General features: G+C 41.5%; 1 protein-coding gene and 1 long non-coding RNA gene across 7 annotated transcripts in view; one reads left to right on the plus strand and one right to left on the minus strand.

Annotated features, from left to right (window-relative positions):
• The window catches only part of LOC127443695 (radixin), a 280,821-nt gene that overhangs the window by 133,214 nt on the left and 125,097 nt on the right, over positions 1-22,510 (plus strand). For all 6 annotated transcript variants that reach the window (XM_051702493.1, XM_051702492.1, XM_051702494.1 and 3 more), the window contains 2 exons: positions 14,453-14,575; positions 14,930-15,081. In XM_051702493.1, coding sequence (XP_051558453.1) covers positions 14,453-14,575; positions 14,930-15,081 — 275 coding nt within the window. The remainder of the gene's footprint in view (positions 1-14,452; positions 14,576-14,929; positions 15,082-22,510) is intronic.
• LOC127443757 (uncharacterized) overlaps positions 1-22,510 on the minus strand; it is a 600,892-nt gene that overhangs the window by 130,292 nt on the left and 448,090 nt on the right. The gene's annotated exons all lie outside the window — the stretch shown is intronic.

Raw genomic sequence — 22,510 nt, forward strand, 5'->3', positions numbered from 1 at the left:
TGTCAAGGAGCCTTTTGGTTATCACCCTGCTATTTGCCTAGCAACTAGATGGGGTTACCCTAGCAACCATGTAACAAATCACATATCTCTGCACCAGAACATCGTAGAGACTTCTGTTTCATTCATTTGACTCAGGGTAGCAAGGAGCCTATTGAGTATCACCTTGTAACTGCCTAGCAACCAGATGGGGTTATCCTAGCAACCAAGTAACAAAACATATCTCTGCACCAGAATATCATAGAGACTTCAGTTTTTTTTTTTTTTACTCTGTAGCAAGGAGCCTTTTCAGTTTCACCTTGGTAAATGCCTTGCAACTAGATGGGGTTACCCTAGCAACCAAGTAACAAATCACATATCTCTGCACCAGAACATCGTAGACACTTCCGGCTTTGTTCATTTGACTTAGGGTAGCAAGGAGCCTTTGAGTATCACCTTGGTAACTGCCTAGCAAACAGATGGGGTTACCCTAGTAACCAAGTTAGAAATCACATATCTCTACCAGAACAATGTAGAGACTTCTGTTTCCATTCATTTGACTCAAGGTAGCAAGGAGCCTTTTGAGTATCACCTTGGTAAGTGCCTAGCAACCAGATGGGGTTACCCTAACAACCAAGTAACAGAACATATATCTCTGCACCAGAACATAGTACAGACTTCCGGTTTCGTTCATTTGACTCAGACAAAACAAACAAAAATCACATTTTGGGCCATAACTCTTTAATAATTTTGCTTCAAAAGATATGGATTCAACCACTGGATTAACCGTATGGATTAATTTTATGCTGCCTTTGTGCTTTTTACAGCTTCAACATTTTGGTACCCAGTTTTCAAAAATTTAGTTTAGGCAGGATCTATTCTGTCAATTTGTATTATTTGGCATCCACTGGATCATTTCTGTCAATTCTGATTATTTTGTTTATTTCTTCACATGTGCTTGGACCCCGATGATTGCCGTTTGTGGCTATATTTTTGTATTGCTGTTGGAGCAAACAGGTAAGCAAAAATGTAATTTGTTGTAGTCTCCCGTTCACCACCATTCAAGTTTACCCTGCTACGCATCTACTATCGCTCTCCAACCCGTATATGTGAAAAGGATCCATAGACCTTTTTCACGCAGGGTCGCAGGCTAGTTCCGGTCCACTCTGTTGAGTGTTTGTTGGGTATAGAAACTTACAGTATAGCCTTTATCAATAGTAGTGACCACAGGATGGAATTGCTGTTGCTTTTAATATATGATTAATAACAAATACTTAATCTAAACAACCCTACCTCGGGTTCAAATGATTTCCCATGGATGATGAAACAAATATTGTTATGCTATATGACTGTATGAAAGCATGCACTTGTTTTTTAACGGGGAGAGCTCATACTAGTGTGCTGACCGGAACTAGCCTCCGTGAAAAAGGTCTATGAGACGCACAAAAGCGCTGTTCATAGCATTTATATATTCGCTTAAAACTCCCTTATTTGGACATTAAAATGTGATTGGAATTTCAAGTGCACAATAATTGCGGTTATCTCAAATAACCGCAGTTGAATCAAATAACCGCAATTAGACGATTATTTAATAATCGTGACAGGCCTATCCTCATGTACAAACATAGTTTCTCCAATAAATGATGATGCTTGTGAGGATCAGACCTTATTGTTTTGGCTGCCACTAAATGATAACCATTGTATACGTTATGGTCACGAATAAAGAAAACGCTCAATGTAGTTACATAGAAAGCACTTTATTTTTTGCATAGAGCCACGGCTGTTACACCTTGTCCTAACTAGACATGAAGCGATAAAATTCCAGCGACAAGCAATCTGTTGGTCTACACTAGACACGATATTCATACACTAAAATGAGGATAATTGAAAATAAAATGTAGACAGAACAGTGTGTTTATTGCGTATGGGCAAACGCTTTCTACAGCAAACCTAGAGGGGATAAATACACAGTAACACACATACTCAGGGCAAAGTTACTTTATGAACCATGTCCAAATTCAGTCTGTTACCACTGTATATTTTCATGCAGTACTCCAGTTATTTCGCCGATCTCCATGTGACAGGGAAGCACAGAGAAAGTCAGAGCATTTTCAGAAATGCTCCAATTCATATGAATATGCCAGTTTGTTCTAAAAAAAAATTGTAATAATGACATGTGTATGAATATTAAGTTGCCCATTTTCTAGTCATTACAAATAAACAAATCATAGAGATTAATGATTTTTCACTGAAGCAGTTTTGGACCTTGTAATGGATATATCTTTCTTATTTTTGAATGTATCTCTGCAGTGTGTGATGCTCTCATGATGTTTTCTGGTTACCAGTGACACAATAACCTTTGATAGTGACAGAACAGAACTATTCGTGATTGTTTTCAATACAGATAAATGTTAGCAATTCACAATTAATGTAATTTTAATGTAATTTTGGTAACACTTTATAATTGGTTTCTATTCCTTAACATTAGTCAGTGCATTAGGTATCATGAACAAACAATAAACAATATATTTTTTCAGCATTTATTAATCTTAGTTAATGTTAGTTAATAAAAATATAATTATTCATGTTAGTTCATAGTGCATTAACTAATGTTAACTAATACATCTTTTGATTTTAAAAATGTATATGTTGTAACTAACATTAAGTTCAGTAGTTCATGTTAACTAATGTTAACAAATGGAACCTTATGGTAAAGTGTTACCATAATTTTACTCTGTGGGGCATAAACATATAACTGCACATATAACTTGCAAAAGTGTGGCAAATGGCACTTAAAAAAAATTGGTATCAGCCGGTCTTTGTGTTAAAAAATCGGAGATCGGCATTGGGCAGAAGCGCACTTGCGTTCAAACATAGCTGGACAGAGCACAATAGAATGCAGTGGTCTCCAGACTTGTTTATCAAAGTTTCAAACTATGTTCAAACTTGACACTAAAAATGCGCTGAAAAGCTGAAAACCAGTGAGATGTGACGCAACCAAAGTGAGACATCCGTCTGATGCATTTGTAGATGAACAATTAAAATAATGCAGAAGGAACACAAGAACAAGTCCAGTGAGAACAGTCTTTAAGTCTAAATCAGAAAGGTATTTTTGCTTAATAAAAAAGGTTTTACACAAAGACCTGAATAGCATTTTCTTTTTAGAAATATGTTGAAAATGATGTACACTCACATGAGATGGAGACTCCAGTCATATCAGTACTGAAATAATAGCTGTTTAATTTTACATGGAACGAATCACCCACTCAAGGGAGCTGCCATAATGCAGCACATGACACCATATGACACTGTGTCTTGCAACACTACCACTAATAATGACAATAATAAATATATTAATGGGGTTCAAACGGTTTAAGGTCTTTAAGCACATGCGTAAAAAGTATAATGTTTTATTTTGCAAGCATGTAACCACCTAGATCATAGATGGAATAGACCATTTACAGCCAATACAGGCAATTTACTAAGGAAATACATGGTTTTTAAAGCTTTTTAAAGCTCATAGCATCACCTATGGTCCGATCTCCATAAAAGTCTGCATGCTTGTTTAGAATCATATGTCGCATGTGCTCACACAATTTCGTGAAGTTCTGAGTTTTTTTTTAGGAATTATGGGCTTATTTGTACACTTGACCACGCCTATTTTCTAAATGACGCTGTTATAGCTACCCAAAGGGTAAAGTTCAACATTTTTATTTTGGATAATTATTGACCTAGAGAGTCCAGAGAATTGTACTGCATAGGTTTTATTGAGGTTGAGCGAAAAACCTAGGACTAGTTCACAAAAGTAGGTTTTTTACATAATTGTGAATATTTAATGAACGATTTGGTTGACAGCAGTGGTTCTTGAGGCAAAGTTGTTCAGTATGAGGAGATCTAATAATGATATTAATTATAGCTGCGTCCCAATTCAGAGGCTGCATCCTTCAAAGGTCGCATTCGAAGGTCGATTGTGTCACTGCTGTGCGACAAAGGCTGTCCCAATTCGGAGACTCCTTCAAATGTGGCCTCCAAATGCGTCCTTCGTTTCCCGTGAAATGAAGGATACAACAGATGGATCCTTCGCGGCCTCGCCTACCCCAGAATTCATTGTGCGCCAGTGACGACAGGATTTATTTGAGAAATTGCCGAATTGCACTTTTAAATGTAAGTATTGGGTTTCAACTTACTCAAATATCTAATGATACAAATGTAAAAAAAAAAAAAAAAAAAAAACTTTAAAGTGGTTCAAATGTTGACTTATATCTTGCTAAGATGCGATTATATATAGTTTATACTCTCTATTATATACAGAAATGTACCATGGTGAAAATATTTAGACAGTTTGTGAACACCGTTTTGTTTTCAGACAGTTTAATATAACTTTCAAAAAAGTCCAGTACAAACGTTACAGTCACCTCGTACAGTCGGCAGCTGTCACAGTTGTTAGGTGACAAGAACAGTCCTCCGTAGGCTAGACTGTCCCAATTAACAATGCTCAGTCTAACATTCACGGCCTTTGAAGTCCGAGTCCTTCGAAGGATGCAGCCTTTGAATTGGGACACAGCCATTGTGTGTCTGTGTGAAACACCACGTGATTACAGAGGCGTAAAACTCGTTAGCGCCATCCATTGTCCGATTTCTTTCAAATTTCTCACAGACCTCTAGGGCCAGGAGTCGAACAGGCACATTTGATTGGTCATTGTTAACCTTGTGTAATAGCTGCTGAAATTTGATTGGCCGATGGCGACCATGTTTTTCAACATACGTGAATGTCCATATAGACAATGATGGCAGCTGAGACAAAGATAATGTATGCAAATTATGAAGTCAATAGGATTAACTGTTTCATAGTTACAGCCAATTTCATGTTTTTTGGGTATTATAGCGCCACCATGTGGCAAAACCGCACCAAAGATTGACCTTTTACATAAGCATGCCAAGATTGGTGAAGATATCTCATTTACTTCAAGAGTTATAGCCATTTACGTCAAATTGGCCACTCCTACTTCCGATGTTTTCACATACCTTAGCTAGCTCCATTCGGAAGTTCAAACTTTTTTTTGATAACTTTTGATATTGAGACTCCATAGAATCGTTTGGCACTGGTTTGGTCTCGATCGGACGAAAAACCTAAGACTAGTTTGCAAAAGTAGGTTTTATGAAAAATCGAAGATGGTGGAAAATTATTATAGGCGGAAATGAAATCGGAGATATACGTTTTGTTTGGTTTGAGCCAAGGATTCCAAAAATTCAAAGATTCCATTGGTATAAAGCACTTGAGTCTATGACGAACGGTCTAGAAGGTATGAGCAGTTTCACGTTTTTGATCGCTGTAGCGCCCCCTATTGACCAATTTCGCAGAGTCCGTGTTTCTGAGTAGCGAGCAATACAACTACCATCTGACCTAGTTTCAAGTCTTTAGGCCTTATGGTTTGCTCTGCCCGATCAGTTTTATGGTTTAATAATAACAATTATTATTATTATTATTATTGTAAAAACAATTACAATAGGGTTTCAGCGCTAAGCGCTTGAACCCCTAATAATAATAATAAAAATCATAACAATTACAATAGGGTTTTAGCGCTAAGCGTTTGAACTCCTAATAAAAATCGTAACAATTACAATAGGGTTTCAGCGCTAAGCGCTTGATCCCCTAAAAATCTTAACAATTTCAATAGGGTTTCAGCACTAAGCGCTTGAACACCTAATAAAAAAAATTATTCGTGCTTGAACCCCTAATAATAAGGAAATCGGAAGAAATACAATAGCGTTCCTGCACCTTCGGTGCTTGGACCCCTAAAAAAAGAACAATTATGCTTTCACAGCTTTGCAAAAAAAGATAAAATTTAGAATGCTGGATAACAGCAGTAAAAAGAGAGAAATGGGCCAAATTGTCTGTCACTCCCTCAGCAGCTGTGTTAGAAGACTCATCGCAGATATGGTAACTGACTTCTTTTTTTTTTTTTTTTTTTTTTTTTTTAAAACGTATTCCAGGGTAATATAATACAATGTTATAAATTTACACAAAATATTTGTTTAAATTGGAAATAAAAAAAAAGCTACATTTACATTATTAAAAAAGGGGGAAACACGTCATAACAGGTCTGCGAAAAGGGTAAACTTCTGTTCACTTTATCGCACCGCAGATGTCACCCAGAGCTCATGAATTGCTCGTGATGATTAACCAAACTCCTGCAAAAATATAAATGGGGAGGTATAAACTTATCTTAAACTTTGATAGTGAATGTAAAGCACTCCAGTTTCACTTTACTTTAACCATCTTGTAATGGCAAATAATTCTGAATCCAGGTCATTGCGGGGCCGTTCATTCATACAGGCGTTGTTAATGACACGCAGTGACACAGAGACTACTTACTTTATCTGTGGAGATTGTAGGGCTTTACTGGTTGTTTAGATCAGTGTTACTATCAGAAATAATTGATAATTATTTCTTTAGTTATTAATTAATATTTAAATTAATTAATTGAATCTAACTCATTAAAACCTCATATGGGGCTCCAGTAAATGTAGTGCGCTATGTTTAGTAGCAAGTTTGGTTATTAGCAATAATTAATAATTATCAAAGATAATTATTAATTATTAAAATCAATAGAACATTGATGATAATCAATGTTGCTTTTTTAATCCTTTAAATCAACAATTATCAAATATAATCACCAATCGTTACATCTATGATACATTAATTAAAATTAACACAAGCTTATTGATCATTCAAATTCAACAATCATCAAGGCTAATTATCAATTATCAAAAATCAATAGAATATTAATAAGGATTAACATTGACGGGGCACCACCCTGGAATCAGGGACTAATAACCAGATAGTATAACAGTCTCAATATTAGATTGTTTTCTTAGGAAAATCAACATCCGAAGAATATCGATTTTCGGGGAAAAAAACAATGAAGGCTTGAATCCGAGCGCTGACATCCCGTCAGCATGACACATGTGTATGCAAAACAAACCAAAACACTTCTCTTTGTAATACAACAAAGTTTATTTATGCAGTAATATCAATTAATAATTAATACAATGCAGTCAATAAACTTCCGACTTACAACTACAAACTAAACAGTGATATGATTAGATATGGAAATCAAAATAATCCTGTGACACATGAGGGGGTGTGTGTGTGTGTGTGTGTGTGTGTGTGTGTGTGTGTGTGTGTGTGTGTGTGTGTGTGTGTGTGTGAGGAGGGACGCGCACAAAATGGCGGACATGACTCTTGTGGAGAGTATGTCACGTGAGACTTCCGGCCAGAGAATATGGCCACGAATGTGGGCGGAGAGAAACCAGTCAATGGCGTCTACCATTTACCGCGTGTATCCGCTTGTACGATAGCTTAGGGACAAAGCTGAGCTTTATCACGAAGCTATCTACTAGCCAAAAATGTGTCCGAGAATGTTTGTGTGGGATCGCATGCGCGATAGTACGAGAGAGAGAGAGAGAGAGAGAATAAAGTGATGGCCCCAAAGCCGATTTCACGATCGTGGGAGAGGAAGCAGCTGTTAGTTTATCACTCAGAGACGCGGTGGACGGCTCGTAAAATGTCCCGCGGTCTTTGATTCTTTAATGGATAAACTCAGTTTGCCAGTCTTACCCACGATGGCGGAAATGCCCAACAGTCCAGTGTGGTTGGACCACAATACAGCAAATCAAATTCGTGATAATTAATACCTTGAGTATTAATAATGAGCAGACATGGCAGTCCGTAAACTGTACAAGCAATAACCTTGGTACACAAGAATAACACACTATAATATTCTATCTCTGCCCATACATAAACCTCTTACTTGAATCGCAAAAGGATGCAGAATGTGTGTTCATCCGTCCTTAAACTCAGACTCGGTTCCTCGAGGCTCGGGTGATGACGGGAGGCCGTTTCCTCGCTCAGTCGGTGGGCGGTACGGCTGCTGATTCTCGGCGGGCTGGTGGAGAAATCAGTGACGTTGACTTGATTGAAGAGGGAAGAGAAATCTTTTCTCTTCTCTTCTGCAGGCAAACGGACGAAGATGCGGATTGCTCGGCGGTCTCCTTCGGATCCGTTAGAGTGTTCGGTGGAACACCGAGTAATCTCAACTCGTCCAGCGAGATGGAGATTGTATGGCCACAGTTTCAAGTCAGACGTTACTTCCTTGTGCCACGAGGCTACACCTGAGAGCAGCGATGAGCTGCGTCTACACACGGCGAGCAAAGTTGCTGGAAGCAAATCCCGGAAGCATTTCAGATGTTTTTCTACTCCTGATGACGTCATGGTTGAGGGACGTTCTGCTGTGTGCCTCATCCAATAGGAGTTGATAGTTCGATCCTTTAGTGAGCAAGGCTTCATGGGAATTGTAGTCTGTTTTGGACTCCCTTTGTTTGATTTTGGCGTTGTTTTTATCAGTAAGATTTATGACTTATGTGGGGGCCTGAGTTAGGTTTTACGACTGTGTTAGGCCTGCCTTTGTCTTATATCTGAATACATGAGGCTCAACAAGATGATAAAAGAAACACAGAATCTCAAAGGTTTTCCTTCATAGGTTTAATTGGAGGAACTTAAAGCGAAATAATTTAGGACAGAAATATTTCACTATTAAAAATGTAATATAATATTGCTATTCAGGTTGGCTGGGTTCCAAAAACCTTAGTGTAAATGTAAAATGGACCAAGACTAAAGTTGACCAAAAATGGAGACATATTTTTAGTATTTAGAAATATTTTGATATTTAAAACATCATTTTTCATGTCATTCATAAGTTTTAAAGCCTTAAAAGGGAATCATATATCCCCATTTTATTATTTGATTTATATATTCAAAGTTATACACCTTAAGAAATATAACAATTTGTTTGACAATTAATTGTCAGCTAAATTTCATAATCGTGACAGCCCTACATGAGGAGAAGGGGGATTGGTGACCAGCCTTTGAAAGTTGCTTTGCAGCTCTCAGGATGCGATCACTCAGTTTGGATTTATAATAGTCAGAAGTAAGTTATTATATAGTACAACAATTGGATGGTGATATGTCTTTGTTCAAACATCAGCCAAAACTTTTAAGTGTTGAACACTTTCTTCATAAAAATAAGGATACACTTCCAAAAATTGTTTAACTTGCCATCTGCACCAACAGCTGAAGCAACTGCATTCCACTCTTTTTACTCTAATTAATCCTTATAAATAGTAAGTTGAGTGTCATCTAGCACTTCCTATTGCACTTCATAGAGCACTCTCCAGAATAAATCCTGTGTCATCCATCGTCTATGCAAGAATGAGGTAATTTCTGAAATGACCAACCATACAGGTTGTCACATGCATTTGTTTAACTTTGGCAGCACACTCTGCTGTGTATGGGTATTGCTGTTAAGCCTATAGACCTACTCTCTAAATAATAGTACAGTTGAAGTCAGAAGTTTACATACACTAATTTTTTAACTACTCCACAGATTTAATATTAGCAAACTATAGTTTTGGCAAGTCGTTTAGGATATCTACTTTGTGCATGACATGAGTCATTTTTTTCAATAATGGTTTACAGACAGATTGTTTCACTTTGAATTGACTATATCACAATTCCAGTGGGTCAGAAGTTTACATACCCTAAGTTAACTGTGCCTTTAAGCAGCTTGGAAAATTCCAGAAAATTCTGTCAAGCCTTTAGACAATTAGCCAATTAGCTTCTGATAGGAGGTGTACTGAATTGGAGGTGTACCTGTGCATGTATTGTAAGGCCTACCTTCAAACTCAGTGCCTCTTTGCTTGACATCATGGGAAAATCAAAAGAAAGCAGCCAAGACCTCAGAAGAAAAAAATGTGGACCTCCACAAGTCTGGTTCATCCTTGGGAGCAATTTCCAAATGCCTGAAGGTACCACGTTCATCTGTACAAACAATAGTACGCAAGTATAAACACCATGGGACCACGCAGCCATCACAGCCATCAGGAAGGAGATGCATTCTGTCTCCTAGAGATTAACGTAATTTGGGGCAAAAAGTGCAAATCAATCCCGGAACAACAGCAAAGGACCTTGTGAAGATGCTGGTGGAAACAGGTAGACAAGTATCTATATCCACAGTAAAAGGAGTCCTATATCGACATAAAATGAAAGGCTGCTCAGCAAGGAAGAAGCCACTGCTCGAAAACCGCCATAAAAAGCCAGACTACAGTTTGCAAGTGCACATGGGGACAAATATCTTGCTTTTTGGAGAAATGTCCTCTGGTCTAATGAAACAAAAATTGAACTGTTTGGCCATAATGACCATCGTTATGTTTGGAGGGAAAAGGGTGTGGCTTGCAGGCCGAAGAACACCATCCCAACCGTGAAGCATGGGGGTGGCAGCATCATGTTGTGGGGGTGCTTTGCTGCAGGAGGAACTGATGCACTTCACAAAATAGATGGCATCATGAGAAAGTAAAATTATGTTTATATATTGGAGCAACATCTCAAGACATCTGCCAGGAAGTTAAAGCTCGGGCCGCAAATGGTTCTTCCAAATGGACAATGACCCCAAGCATACCTCCAAAGTTGTGGCAAAATGGCTTAAGGACAACAAAAAGTCAAGGTATTGGAGTGGCCATCACAAAGCCCTTACCTCAATCCGACAGAAAATTTTTGGGCAGAACTGAAAAAGCGTGTGCGAGTAAGGAGGCCTACAAACCTGACTCAGTTACACCAGCTCTGTCTGGAGGAATGGGCCAAAATTCCAGCAACTTATTGTGAGAAGCTTGTGAAAAGCTACCCAAAATATTTGACCCAAGTTAAACAATTTAAAGGCAATGCTACTAAATAATTACAAAGTGTATGTAAACTTCTAACCCACTGGGAATGTAATGAAAGAAATAAAAGCTAAAATAAATAATTCTCTCTATTATTATTCTGACATTTCACATTCTTAAAATAAAGTAGTGATCCTAACTGATCTAAGACAGGGAATGTTGTCTACGATTAAATATCAGGAATTGTGAAAAACTGAGTTTAAATGTATTTGGCTAAGGTGTATGTAAACTTCTGACTTCAGATGTATATAATAGGAAGTTTTATTTTGTTTAAGCCTATATTTTTTAGTTTGAAATGATAAAACTGTACTTCTGCTTAAGCTATATAAGTAAAATTATTTTATTTTGTTTTTTGTCATTTTACATCTGACAATAGTACCCCCCCCCCCCAAATTGAATTCATATAAAAACACACTAGACTACAGATATATGCATATTCTGTACAATTTCTACTTTTTCGTCTCAAATTAGATTCATGATGTGCTGTCATTTTAATTGAGTGTGAGCAGCGCTGCATAAATACACTCTGTGCTGCTTCAGCTTCTATCGTGAATGCTCTAACCTGTTAACATGGGTGCCAAAAAACAACAACATATGCACTGCTCACGCTTGCGTTATGAAAAAGGACTCCTGCACATTAGATGTTTTTACAAAAACATTTGTCTTAAGATGGTTATTTTATATCTTCTGCTTTAGTGTGTCAATAGGAAATATATGTTTTATATTTCCAAACATTTATTTTGCAAATAGAAGTAGAACAAGGAGTCCTGCAACAGATGGTATGGCAACAACGGAGGCCGGATCTCAACATCAAGTCAGTCTAGGATTACATGAATAGACAGAAGCAACTGAGACAGCCTAAATACATGTAATACATGAACTGTGGCAATTTCTCCAAGATGCTTGGAACAGCCTATCTACCAACAACCTTGAAAAACTGTGCGCAAGTGTACCTAGGAGAATTGGTGCTGTTTTAAAGGCATAGGGTGGTCAAACCAAATATTGATTTAGTTTTTTTCATGTTTACTGCTTTCAGTATGAAGTTTATTGACAAAAATGTTTTTATCCATGGCATTATTTTTGAAAACATCCTCACTATACAACATTTTTTACAACTACCAAAACTTTTGCATAGTACTGTTTATGCAGTATATAATGTGTAATTTGCCATTTTTACATTCTGCATTCATAGCACAAATGTGCTTATTTTTAACCTCTGTTATTGTATTTTAGGATGATGCTGATACTACTACAAAGATGGGTGTATAAAAGGGTGCCAGACAGGTGTCAATGTGAACAGTACAGACAAAAGAATGATGATTAGCGGCATATCTTACTTTGGGCAGATATGTGAATATTTTTTGGCTGCAGAGGGCAAATGAATGAATCAGTGCATCAAACAACAGAGCAAATTGGCACTTAAAAGTATTTGTGGAGATTTGGGGTGCTTCTCATTTCTTAAATTGTCCTTCCTTGTTTCCTCCCTCTGTCCTCGAGCCTTTGACCCAGAAACCGATCAAAGTCCAGCATCATTAAGGACATATCAATTCTCTTAATGCACCGTGAGGAGGCCAGGATCAAGGACAGAGGAAGCTTCCCGAGGACGCTTGAGCGAGGAAACACAGGAGCATCCTATGAGGAACACTTTTTGGACTAAATACCTGATGCACATATTACTTCTCCTCCCCCTTCACATCTGACACAACAGTTTGAATTCATGTTTCACCTTTGCAGTTTGAATAAACCAATATTATCACATAGTTTAACAGTGCATCTTGAATTGCAAGGTTTTATTTATGGAATTTATTTTATGAAAATATCAATTAATCAAGTTTCAACAACATAACAAAGCACTACGATGTAATGCAGCTGCACAGAGACAGCGCTCTTAAGTGACGCGTGAGTGAGCAGGACATTCCAATTAAGAAATCAGTCTTGCTTCGATTCCTCCATCCTCATTTCCTTTCCTTGCATCCTTTCCTCATTTCCTAAGAGGGAGGATTTTAGGAAGCAAGGAAAGGAAATGAGGATGCACAATTTGAGAAGCACCCATGGTTATGCGAACAATCAAACAGACATAGGTAAGTTTGCGGTGGAGCTCCAGGTCACATCCACCAATGACATGGACCAATGGCAGTAAGAGGGTGTTAGCAGCTGGTACAAAGTTTTCCTGAGAGTTTGCACTGGCAAGCTGTTTTGAACCACCACAACAAACTCGAAAACACCTTCTTTTGGCCAGATTTTGTTTGAAATGATGCCACACCTGTTTATTCTTCGATTTCGCTAGAGATATATTGGTGCCTTAAGTTTGTTGCCTATATGTCACTAGAATTACCACTAGATTTTAGGGTCTCTCCACCTCCAAAATCCCAAACTTGATATTATCGCTTTATGTCGCTAGTCCATGTACTTTACATCGATAGTGGGTTTTCCTACAGCTGTTGCTCTAACGTTATTGGTGGACTGCACGTCTGGCCATATCTTTTGAAAATCTATTTACAGAAGAGACATAATGCTGGTGAAACTAATGCTGCCTTCATGTGCTATCGAATTATCCTGCTTCCCACTTCTGAAGTGGTATTTAGGAGTACATCATTTTCAAGTGCTTTGTTGTCGGAAAGAACAGAAAACATGGATAACGTCAAGTTCATTCATACTTATTTCTTGAGGAACTTTTGTTTTGACACCATAATACATATTACTCAGTAAGCTTGCTGACAATAATGAAATATTGGTCAAATACAAGATTCATCAAATGGTTTCTGACATATATGAATAAAAACTAAACTACAAGTGCTAACAATAAGCTGTATTTAGAAAAATGAGTAAAACCTGTCATTCACTACTGAAACTGTACTCTCCACTGCCATGTTGAAAGTTTACATCTCCCAACTGGGAAACTAGGTTGTCAAAATTATCTCAGAGTTTCCCAGTCGTAATTCCGACTTGAGCAGTAATTCATGAGCAACTTTCGAGTTTTCTGATACCACATGAAGGCAGCATAATATATTCTAATTTGACAAGGAATTAGTTTTCTTGTCACTAAAAATTCTGCTGAGGCGAATGCTTTCATCAGCCATTATTTTCATGAATCATATCATTAACAGGATTAATGATCTATAGTATCAGTGTAAAAATCAAACTCACTCAGACTGCCCACAATTTATTTTCTAGGCATAATTCTTTTTATTATATCCATGTATGCAGTTACAGACAAATCATATAGAACTGTGAAATATCAAGAGAAACTTTAACTTCTACTCTGTATTGCCTGCACTCGGCACCGTTATCTCCCATGAGACAGATGACAGGAGCTCCATTGACACCGCTGCTGAAAGTTGCTCCTCATTTGCATAAAGTTAAACTTTTCTCAAATTTCTGAAGTTGCTGGACATGCCAACATCTAGTAGCCAGCAATCGTTGTCACTCATTTCACCGGAAGTCGCCAGCTCTTACTGAAAATGAATGAGATCATGTCAGTTTGTTGCTGCAAGTTGCTGCATCACAGATGTTCACAGCTTTAAGAGACTAAATAAAGAAGGCTTGGGTACTGGATTTGGGTGTCAGACTGTTACCTTGGTGTACAACTAGCTTGTGTGTTGTTTTTATACTACATTTGAAATTAGCTGGCACAGCTGACACAGGCTTGACCATTATTTATGCAGAGCTGATAATGTGTTTCTGTGATACCATTTTGTAGGTAACTCAGCAGGATGTAAGAAAGGAAAATCCTCTGCAGTTCAAGTTCAGAGCAAAGTTTTTTCCAGAAGATGTTTCTGAGGAGCTAATCCAGGAGATCACACAACGTCTGTTCTTCCTACAGGTAATAGAGGACCTGGTGTAAGATCTTCATACTATATAATGCAAATGATTGCATTATCTGGTACAATATTATGGTTTTTAAAATTAAACAGGATTTGTTAAGTTACATTTTACAAACAACATGTATTGGCACACACAGCAGATAGTATGTTTTTGGTTTGGCACAGCTAAAATCTGTTTGGACAGTGTCCAGTCCATCCCAACTGGGCAAAAACTCAGATGATTGTCTTATTGAACATTAGTCAGAGAACCTATGTTTTTAATATGAATTTTAGTGATAAATCAGATCATTGTTTCAAACACGATGGAAGGTTTTGTTTTTGCTACATGGAATTAAACCATCTGTGCTGTTTAGGTGAAGGAGGCCATTTTAAATGATGAAGTTTACTGCCCTCCAGAGACCGCAGTCCTACTGGCATCTTACTCTGTTCAGGCCAAATATGCTGACTACAGCAAAGACATCCACAAGCCCGGTTACCTCAGCAATGACAGGCTGCTACCACAGAGGTGAGCTCTGAAAACATTCTTCAGAGCAATATGCATTGTTCGCACAAGGTCCTTGAAGTGCTTGAAATGAAAACTGAACATTTCTATACATTTAGCATGCCCGAGAAACACATATTTCACATATCTTTGATTATATTTGCAATATCCCTGCACACAACACACATAATTCAACCACAGTTTATTTTATTTTTATGTGGCATGTGGAGCGGGTAAAAAAGGTCTCTGCTTTATGTTGTTGCCAAACAAGTGTGGATACACAGACCTCTACAGTGCAAGTAGTCACTCGCACATGCAGCCAAATTTTGCACTAGTTGACAAAAATGTCTGTCATGTAGTTGTGATTAAGTTCAGCACCGACATCCTGTTTCTGTGTTTTGTCACATGAGCGTGCACTGTAAAGGAAATGTAACTTATGGATTTTCTGCATGAAATGTCACCATCTCTTTAGTTGAGCCGTGAGATGCTGTAGCTACATTTACATTGCATTTAATGAGGTCAACTTTACCACAAACTGTTTTCACAGCATTCTCCCTTTTTACTCATATGACCCTACAGACCAGTGTAATCTGACTGTTGGATATTTAATGCCCATTATGAGTGTAAAAATTTGGTTTGACCTGCTCAGTGTAAGGCCCAAAGTATACTTCGGTTAGACACGAATGCTAGGGGTCTGCATACAGGACGCATGATGCTAATTTTGCACTGAATGCATGTGGCCCGATTTTTGTAACCGATTTACTCTGAACGTGCAAAATGCACATGCGCATGAAATTCTTTGCACTAATTAGTGGGTCCACAAGATGGCAACACTCACAATTGAGCTGTTGCTTTTTACGAAAAAGCGCAAGAAGATTTAATCGATGGTAAACAACAGGAGACAAAGGTTGAAACAACTATAGTGGATGTGCCTATGTTTCTTAAGCACCAAACACTTTATAGTGACCGCCCCCCCCCCCCCCCCCCATTGGTTGGGTCTGTAGGCTGTCTCTTATTTCTATAAGCTTGATAAAGAATGAAAAAACAATGTTATCGAGCTGGTATGCAACCACTAATAAAAGTTTTGTGCTGAGGAGCCGAGACAAGGTCCCGGCCATTTCAGCGGGTAGTTCAGTGTTGTGGCAAGAGGGACACAATGTCTCGTTCCCTCCATCAGGGAACGGAGGTTACAAAAGTAACCAGGACGTTCCCTATCTGTCACTCACTTGACGTTGTGTCGATGTAGTGACACTAGGGGTCCCTATATAAAACGCCACAACTAGCTGAACTGTTACGTGGACTGGCAGTGCGAGACAGGCAGACCGCTGTGTGCCTCGTAGCCTGCGCACCAGGCCATCACATAATCTCCCCCAATGCTCTTATGAGCGTCGAACGATCCTTCGGGAACAAGTCGACTGCCCAACAAATAGGGACAGGCTAGCCCAGCCGTGGCCTCTTTTCCTCGTTTTTTCTCCCCAAAAAGAGTGGAATTTGTTAACTGACTGGGGGCCATAAATGTCTGTGTCGGGGGGGTGTCACTCCCAAGGGGAAGACAATGGAATTTGCATGCCACTCCCCCGGACATACGGGTATAAAAGGAGCTGGTATGCAACCACTCATTCAGATGCTTGCCTGGGTGGCTGCGTGTGTCGGGCTGGATTGGAACCCTCCACCCCCTCTGAACCCTAGCAGCCTGACGATTGGTTCCTGGGCCCAGAGCGCCGCTAATGGCCACGCCCCACCCCGGTCCCTTTCTTCCCGGAGGTGCACGAGGAGCTCACGAGGTCTTGGCGGGCACCTTTCACTGCTTGGACCCAGTCTCTGAGCTCCTCTGCTCTCACTACCCTTGATGGTGGGGCTGCCAGGGGGTACTCAGCGATACCCCAGGTGGATAAGGTGGTTGCAGTGCACCTGTGCCCGCAAAATGCCGCCACCTGGCAGGGCCACCTGAGACCCCCGTCCAGCGCCTGTAAGTTTATGTCGTCTCTGGTGACTAAGGCCTGCGGTGCCGCTGGACAAGCCGCCTCAGCCCTGCACGCCATGGCTCTCCTGCAAGTGCACCAAGCCAAGATGCTAAGAGAACTGCACGAGGGTAGTTCTGACCCGGGATTGACGCAGGAGCTGCGCTCGGCGACCAGCCTCACTCTCCGGGTGACGAAGGTCACGGCGCGGTCTCTCGGGCAGGCGATGACCACCCTGGTGGTCCAGGAGTGCCACCTATGGCTCAACCTGGTCGAGATGAGAGAGGCTGACAAGGCACGGTTCCTTGACACCCCATTTCCCAGGTCAGCCTGTTTGGCGACACCATCGAGGACTTTGCCCAGCAGTTCTTGGTGGTGAAGAAGCAGACGGAGGCTATACAGCACATCCTGCCCCGGCGTGGCTCATGACACCGCACCCCGTCTGCTCGTCACCAAGGGCGTCATCCAGCAGCAACAGCACCGGCAGGCTCCGTCGCAGCCCGCCCCGGTGTGGAGCCCACCACAGGTAGCAAACGCCACCCGTCTCACGGCCGGCCGCCAAGAACCCTAGGAAGGATTCGAAGCTCCCCAGGGACAAGGAGATCTGCTTCTACGGAGCTGGTAGACAGACCACTCCATCCCCCAGTGGAGGACCGGGAGGAGAATCTTTTGTTTCATTTTTCGCCGCATGCCCAAGAGGCTGCGGTACCCAAAACTTCAACAAAAGAGTGGTTTCCTTGTTCTCTGGGTCACATGTCAGGTGCTCACGGCCGTCGTCACGACCGCCGTCCACCGGCAAATTTCGGTAGGTTTGGCGCTCCAGCGACGGACCCCCCGCCCCTGCATGGCCAGCTGTGGCACAAACACGCCCACACCGGGTTGGCTTTGACGGACTGTGGGGACAATGTTCCTCCTCCCCCAATCTTATGGTGAGTATCAGGAGCCAGGTAAGTGCTTTGATGTCCCTGGACTCAGCATGGCCACAGGGCTCGAGCCCCCGGGATGTGGCGCCTCAGGCTCCGCCCCACCGCGAGGCCCCAACCGCCGGTATGTCCGACGTGATTATCCCTTTGGTCCCCCTCGACCGGAGTTTGGACGCGTGGCTTGCGCTTTCCAACGCTGGCACACAGCTGGCCCACTGGACTACGCAAATACGCATTTCCCCCAGTGAGCCTACTTGCACAGACCCTGTGCAAGGTCAGGGAGGACGAGGAGCAGGTCGTCCTAGTAGCACCCTACTGGCCCACCCAGACGTGATTTTCGGAACCTCACGTTCCTTGCGACAGTCCCCCCCCCCCCAGGCAAATTCCCCTGAGGAAGGACCTTCTTTCTCAGGGACGGGGCACCATCTGGCACCCGCGACCAGACCTCTGGAATCTCCATGTCTGGCCCTTGGATGGAACGAGGAAGACCTAAGTGGCCTACCACCCACGGTGATAGACACGATCACTCAGGCTAGGGCTCCCTCTAAGAGGCGCCTGTATGCTTTAAAGTGGTGTCTGTTCGCTAAGTGGTGTTCTTCCCAACTCGAAGACCCCCAGAGATGCGCAGTCGGATCGGTGCTTTCCTTCCTGCAGGAGAGGCTGGAGGGGCGGCTGTCCCCTCCACCTTGAAGGTGTATGTAGCCACTATAGCGGCACACCAAGACACAGTGGATGGTAAGTCCTTAGGGAAGCACGACCTGATCATCAGGTTCCTGAGAGACGCTAGGAGGTTGAATCCCTCCAGACTGCATCTCATCCCCTCATGGGACCCCTCTGTAGTCCTTCGGGCTCTATGGGGAGCCCCCTTCGAGTCAGCTGAGCTTAAGGCACTCTCATTGAAGACTGCCCTCCTGACTGTGCTCACTTCCATCAAGAGGGTAGGGGACCTGCAGGCGTTCTCTCTCATCGAAACGTGCCTGGAGTTCGGTCTGGGCTACTCTCACGTGATCCTGAGACCCTGACCGGGCTATGTGCCCAAGGTTCCCACGACCCCGTTTAGGGATCAGGTGGTGAACCTGCAAGCGCTCCCCCGGGAGGAGGCAGACCCAGCATTGGCATTGCTGTGTCCGGTGCGTGCTTTACACATCTATTTGGCACACAGAGCTTTAGAAGCTCCGAGCAGCTCTTTGTCTGCTTTGGTGGATAGTGGAAATGAAATGCTGTCTCCAAACAGAGGATCGCCCACTGGGTCATTGATGCCATCATGATGGCATATCATGCTCAGGACATTAACCCCCCCCCCACCCCCCGGTGCTATGAGCTCACTCTACTAGGAGTGTAGCAGCCTTCTGGGCCCTGACCAGTGGAGCCTCGTTGGCAGACATCTGCGGAGCAGCGGGCTGGTCGACACCCAACACCTTTGTGAGGTTCTATAATCTCCGGGTTGAGCCGGTTTCGTCCCGTGTGTTGTCAGGTCCGAACAGGTAAGTTCTGGGACAGCTGGCCGGGTGTACCGCTTGCGTATAGCACCTTTCCCCATGAGGTGACGACGTGCGCCTTTGACTCCCAGTCGTGTTCACAAGTTGTGATCCCTGGGTGACTTTCCTCCTTAGCCCTGTGGCAGACGAGTTTGCGGAGAAACTCGCTGCTGCCCCAGTACATATGCTAACTAAGCCCTGTACTTGGGTAGGTGCTCCACATGCGCTGGTTCCCCATAGGTGTCCCCATGTGATATATCTTCCGCTAAATAATTTCCCTGTCAGTAAACTGGGTCTTCCTTGGGCAGAGGCCCCTCTGCCCCAGGTCACCATGCTTGTAGAAACTCTTTCCCCCTCGGGTAGGACCTACCATGCGACTTCTCCATATGACATACTTCCGACAAGACTCAATAAGACCATGTGATGTATTTCCACTCAAAATACCCCCCCTTCTCTGGGCAGGGTGTGGTCTCCACGGTGTCTTCCCCTTGGGAGTGACACCCCCCCGATGCAGACATTTATGGCCCCCAGTCAGTTAACAAATTCTGCTCTTTTTGGGGATAAAAAAGAGGAAAAGAGGCCACAGCTGGGCTAGCCTGTCCCTATTTGTTGGGCAGTCGACTTGTTCCCGAAGGACCGTTCGACACTCATAAGAGTATTGGGGGAGGTTTTGTGACAGCCTGGTGCGCTGGCTACGAGGCACACAGCGGTCTGCCCGTCTCGCACCGCCAGTCCACGTAACACAGTTCAGCTAGTTGTGGCATTTTGTATAGGGACCCCTAGTGTCACTACATCGACACAACGTCGAGTGAGTGACAGATAGGGAACGTCCTGGTTACTTTCGTAACCTCCGTTCCCTGATGGAGGGAACGAGACGTTGTGTCCCTCTTTCCACAACACTGAACTACCCGCTGAAATGGCCGGGACCTTGTCTCGGCTCCTCAGCACAAAACCTGAATGAGTGGTTGCGTACCAGCTCCTTTTATACCCGTATGTTCGGGGCAGTGGCATGCAAATTCCACTCGTCAATTCCCATTGGCCTTTTTTCAAAAAGCAGAGGTGTTTGGTGCTCCCAAGTGTGACCCCTAGTGTCACTACATCGACACAACGTCTCGTTCCCTCCATCAGGGAACAGAGGTTACAAAAATTTTTTTTTTGGTTGTTACATGTAGCCTAAAAACTCAACTCAACACATGTATTGAGACAAATATTATCCAAATAATGTGGTCACAATACTTCCAGCTTAATACATATTATGGAAAATTGCGATTCTTATTCAAATATTTTACAATATTTCATTTGATAATTATTCTGCTCCCATAAAGAAACATTCTGTTAACTTTTTACTTTTATTGGCAGGAGAATTTAACATATTCACAATTATATACTGTACACTCACTGAGCACTATATTAGGAACACCTGTGCACCTACTTATTCATGTGATTATCTAATCAGCCAATCATGTGACAGCAGTGTAATACATAAAATCAAGCAGATACTGGTCAAGAGCTTCAGTTAATGTTCACATCAACCATCAGAATGGGGAAAAAATATGTTCTGAGTGATTTCGACCGTGGCATGATTGTTTGTTTCTTGCGTTTGTTCTTTCTCTTTTTCTTCCTCTTCTTCTTTTTATTCTTCTTCCTTTTCGTCGTCTTCCTCCTTTTTCTTCTTCTCTTTCTTCTCCTTCTCATTTCTCCTCCTTCTGCTCCTCCTCCGCGGTTGGCAAAGCAAGCTTAACATGCCTTGCCGCCTCCAACTAAATGGTCGTGACATTGCTATAAAGACAGCTTTGAGGTACGTGTTCAGCCCTGGCTTGTTGAAATTCTATGGTTATAACGCCCTTCAGGGGTTAGAGCTGCTAAGGACTAAAGGCCCAGATATACTTCCGGAGAAGATATTCGTTCAGGGGTAAAAATAATTTCGAAACAGCTAAGCAACGGTATGCTGTTTGCAAACATTTAGACACCCACCACACTCCTGTGGGAGTCATTTAGAAGTACATTTAAATATGAGGACAATCATTAAAACCTTAACTAATGTGACATTAAAATGTGTTATCAATGACTGTATGCCTCATTTTATATGTAGAATTTACACTAGATCAGTAAAATATGCCTTTTTAACCACTCGATGATGATTTAAAGTAATATATGCAGTAGAAAATGCACTATTTTTCTTGTTTACATTCTGAGTTCATGACGCTAATACGCTAACACACTATACACGGCCATAATATGCACCGATTACACTCTGTTATTGTAATTTATGATGACACTGATAAAAGAGTGTTAATGTTCAGAATACAGACAAATTAATGATAAGAGGGTCATACCTTACTATGGGCAGATTTGTGAATGGCTTTCACTGCAGAAGGCACATGAATGAAGCAGCATTTAAAACAAAAGAGTGAACAGGCACTTAAGAGTATTTGAGTAGGTTTGATTCCTTTTATAGACTAATTAAACAAAAAAAGGCATGGCATGTTCTTGGAAAATGTCTTTATGTGACCGATTGTACAGATGAAGGTACATTTTCACCAGCTCGCTAATAACTGCATGCCGGTGTGTTCATGTTGACTGACTGAACAACATAAACATAATTAGCTGTTGGCCTCAAGGTAGGTGGAGCTCCAGGTTACACATACCAATAATGTGGACCAATGGCAGTAAGAAAGTGTTTAGCAGCCAGTAAGATGTGTTGCTAAAAGTTCACCCAGGCAAGCTGTTATGAACCAAGCTAAGCATATTCTGGTTGAGTACATACTGCAAGTACTAACAAGACAGTCCGTTAGCACCTAAAATAGAGATAAATTGCCATAATTTTCAGAACCATCAGGTTGAGGACTACAGAGATGTGGCCTTTTAAAATTCCTGACTGCTTTAGCGCCAAATACTGTTTGATCTTCACCCAATTTTACAGACTTCTTCAGAATCACATGTTGTATATAGTGTACTAAATTTGATGAAAATCGGAATTGTCGATTAGGAGTTATATACTTCTGGTTAAACTAGGCCACACCCACATTTTTAAATTACCTTTTTAGCCATGCCAAATAAAAAGTTCAATTTTTTTTTTTTATAATTAGTG

Source organism: Myxocyprinus asiaticus, chromosome 7 (genome assembly GCF_019703515.2).
Source record: "Myxocyprinus asiaticus isolate MX2 ecotype Aquarium Trade chromosome 7, UBuf_Myxa_2, whole genome shotgun sequence".
Taxonomy (NCBI): domain Eukaryota; kingdom Metazoa; phylum Chordata; class Actinopteri; order Cypriniformes; family Catostomidae; genus Myxocyprinus; species Myxocyprinus asiaticus.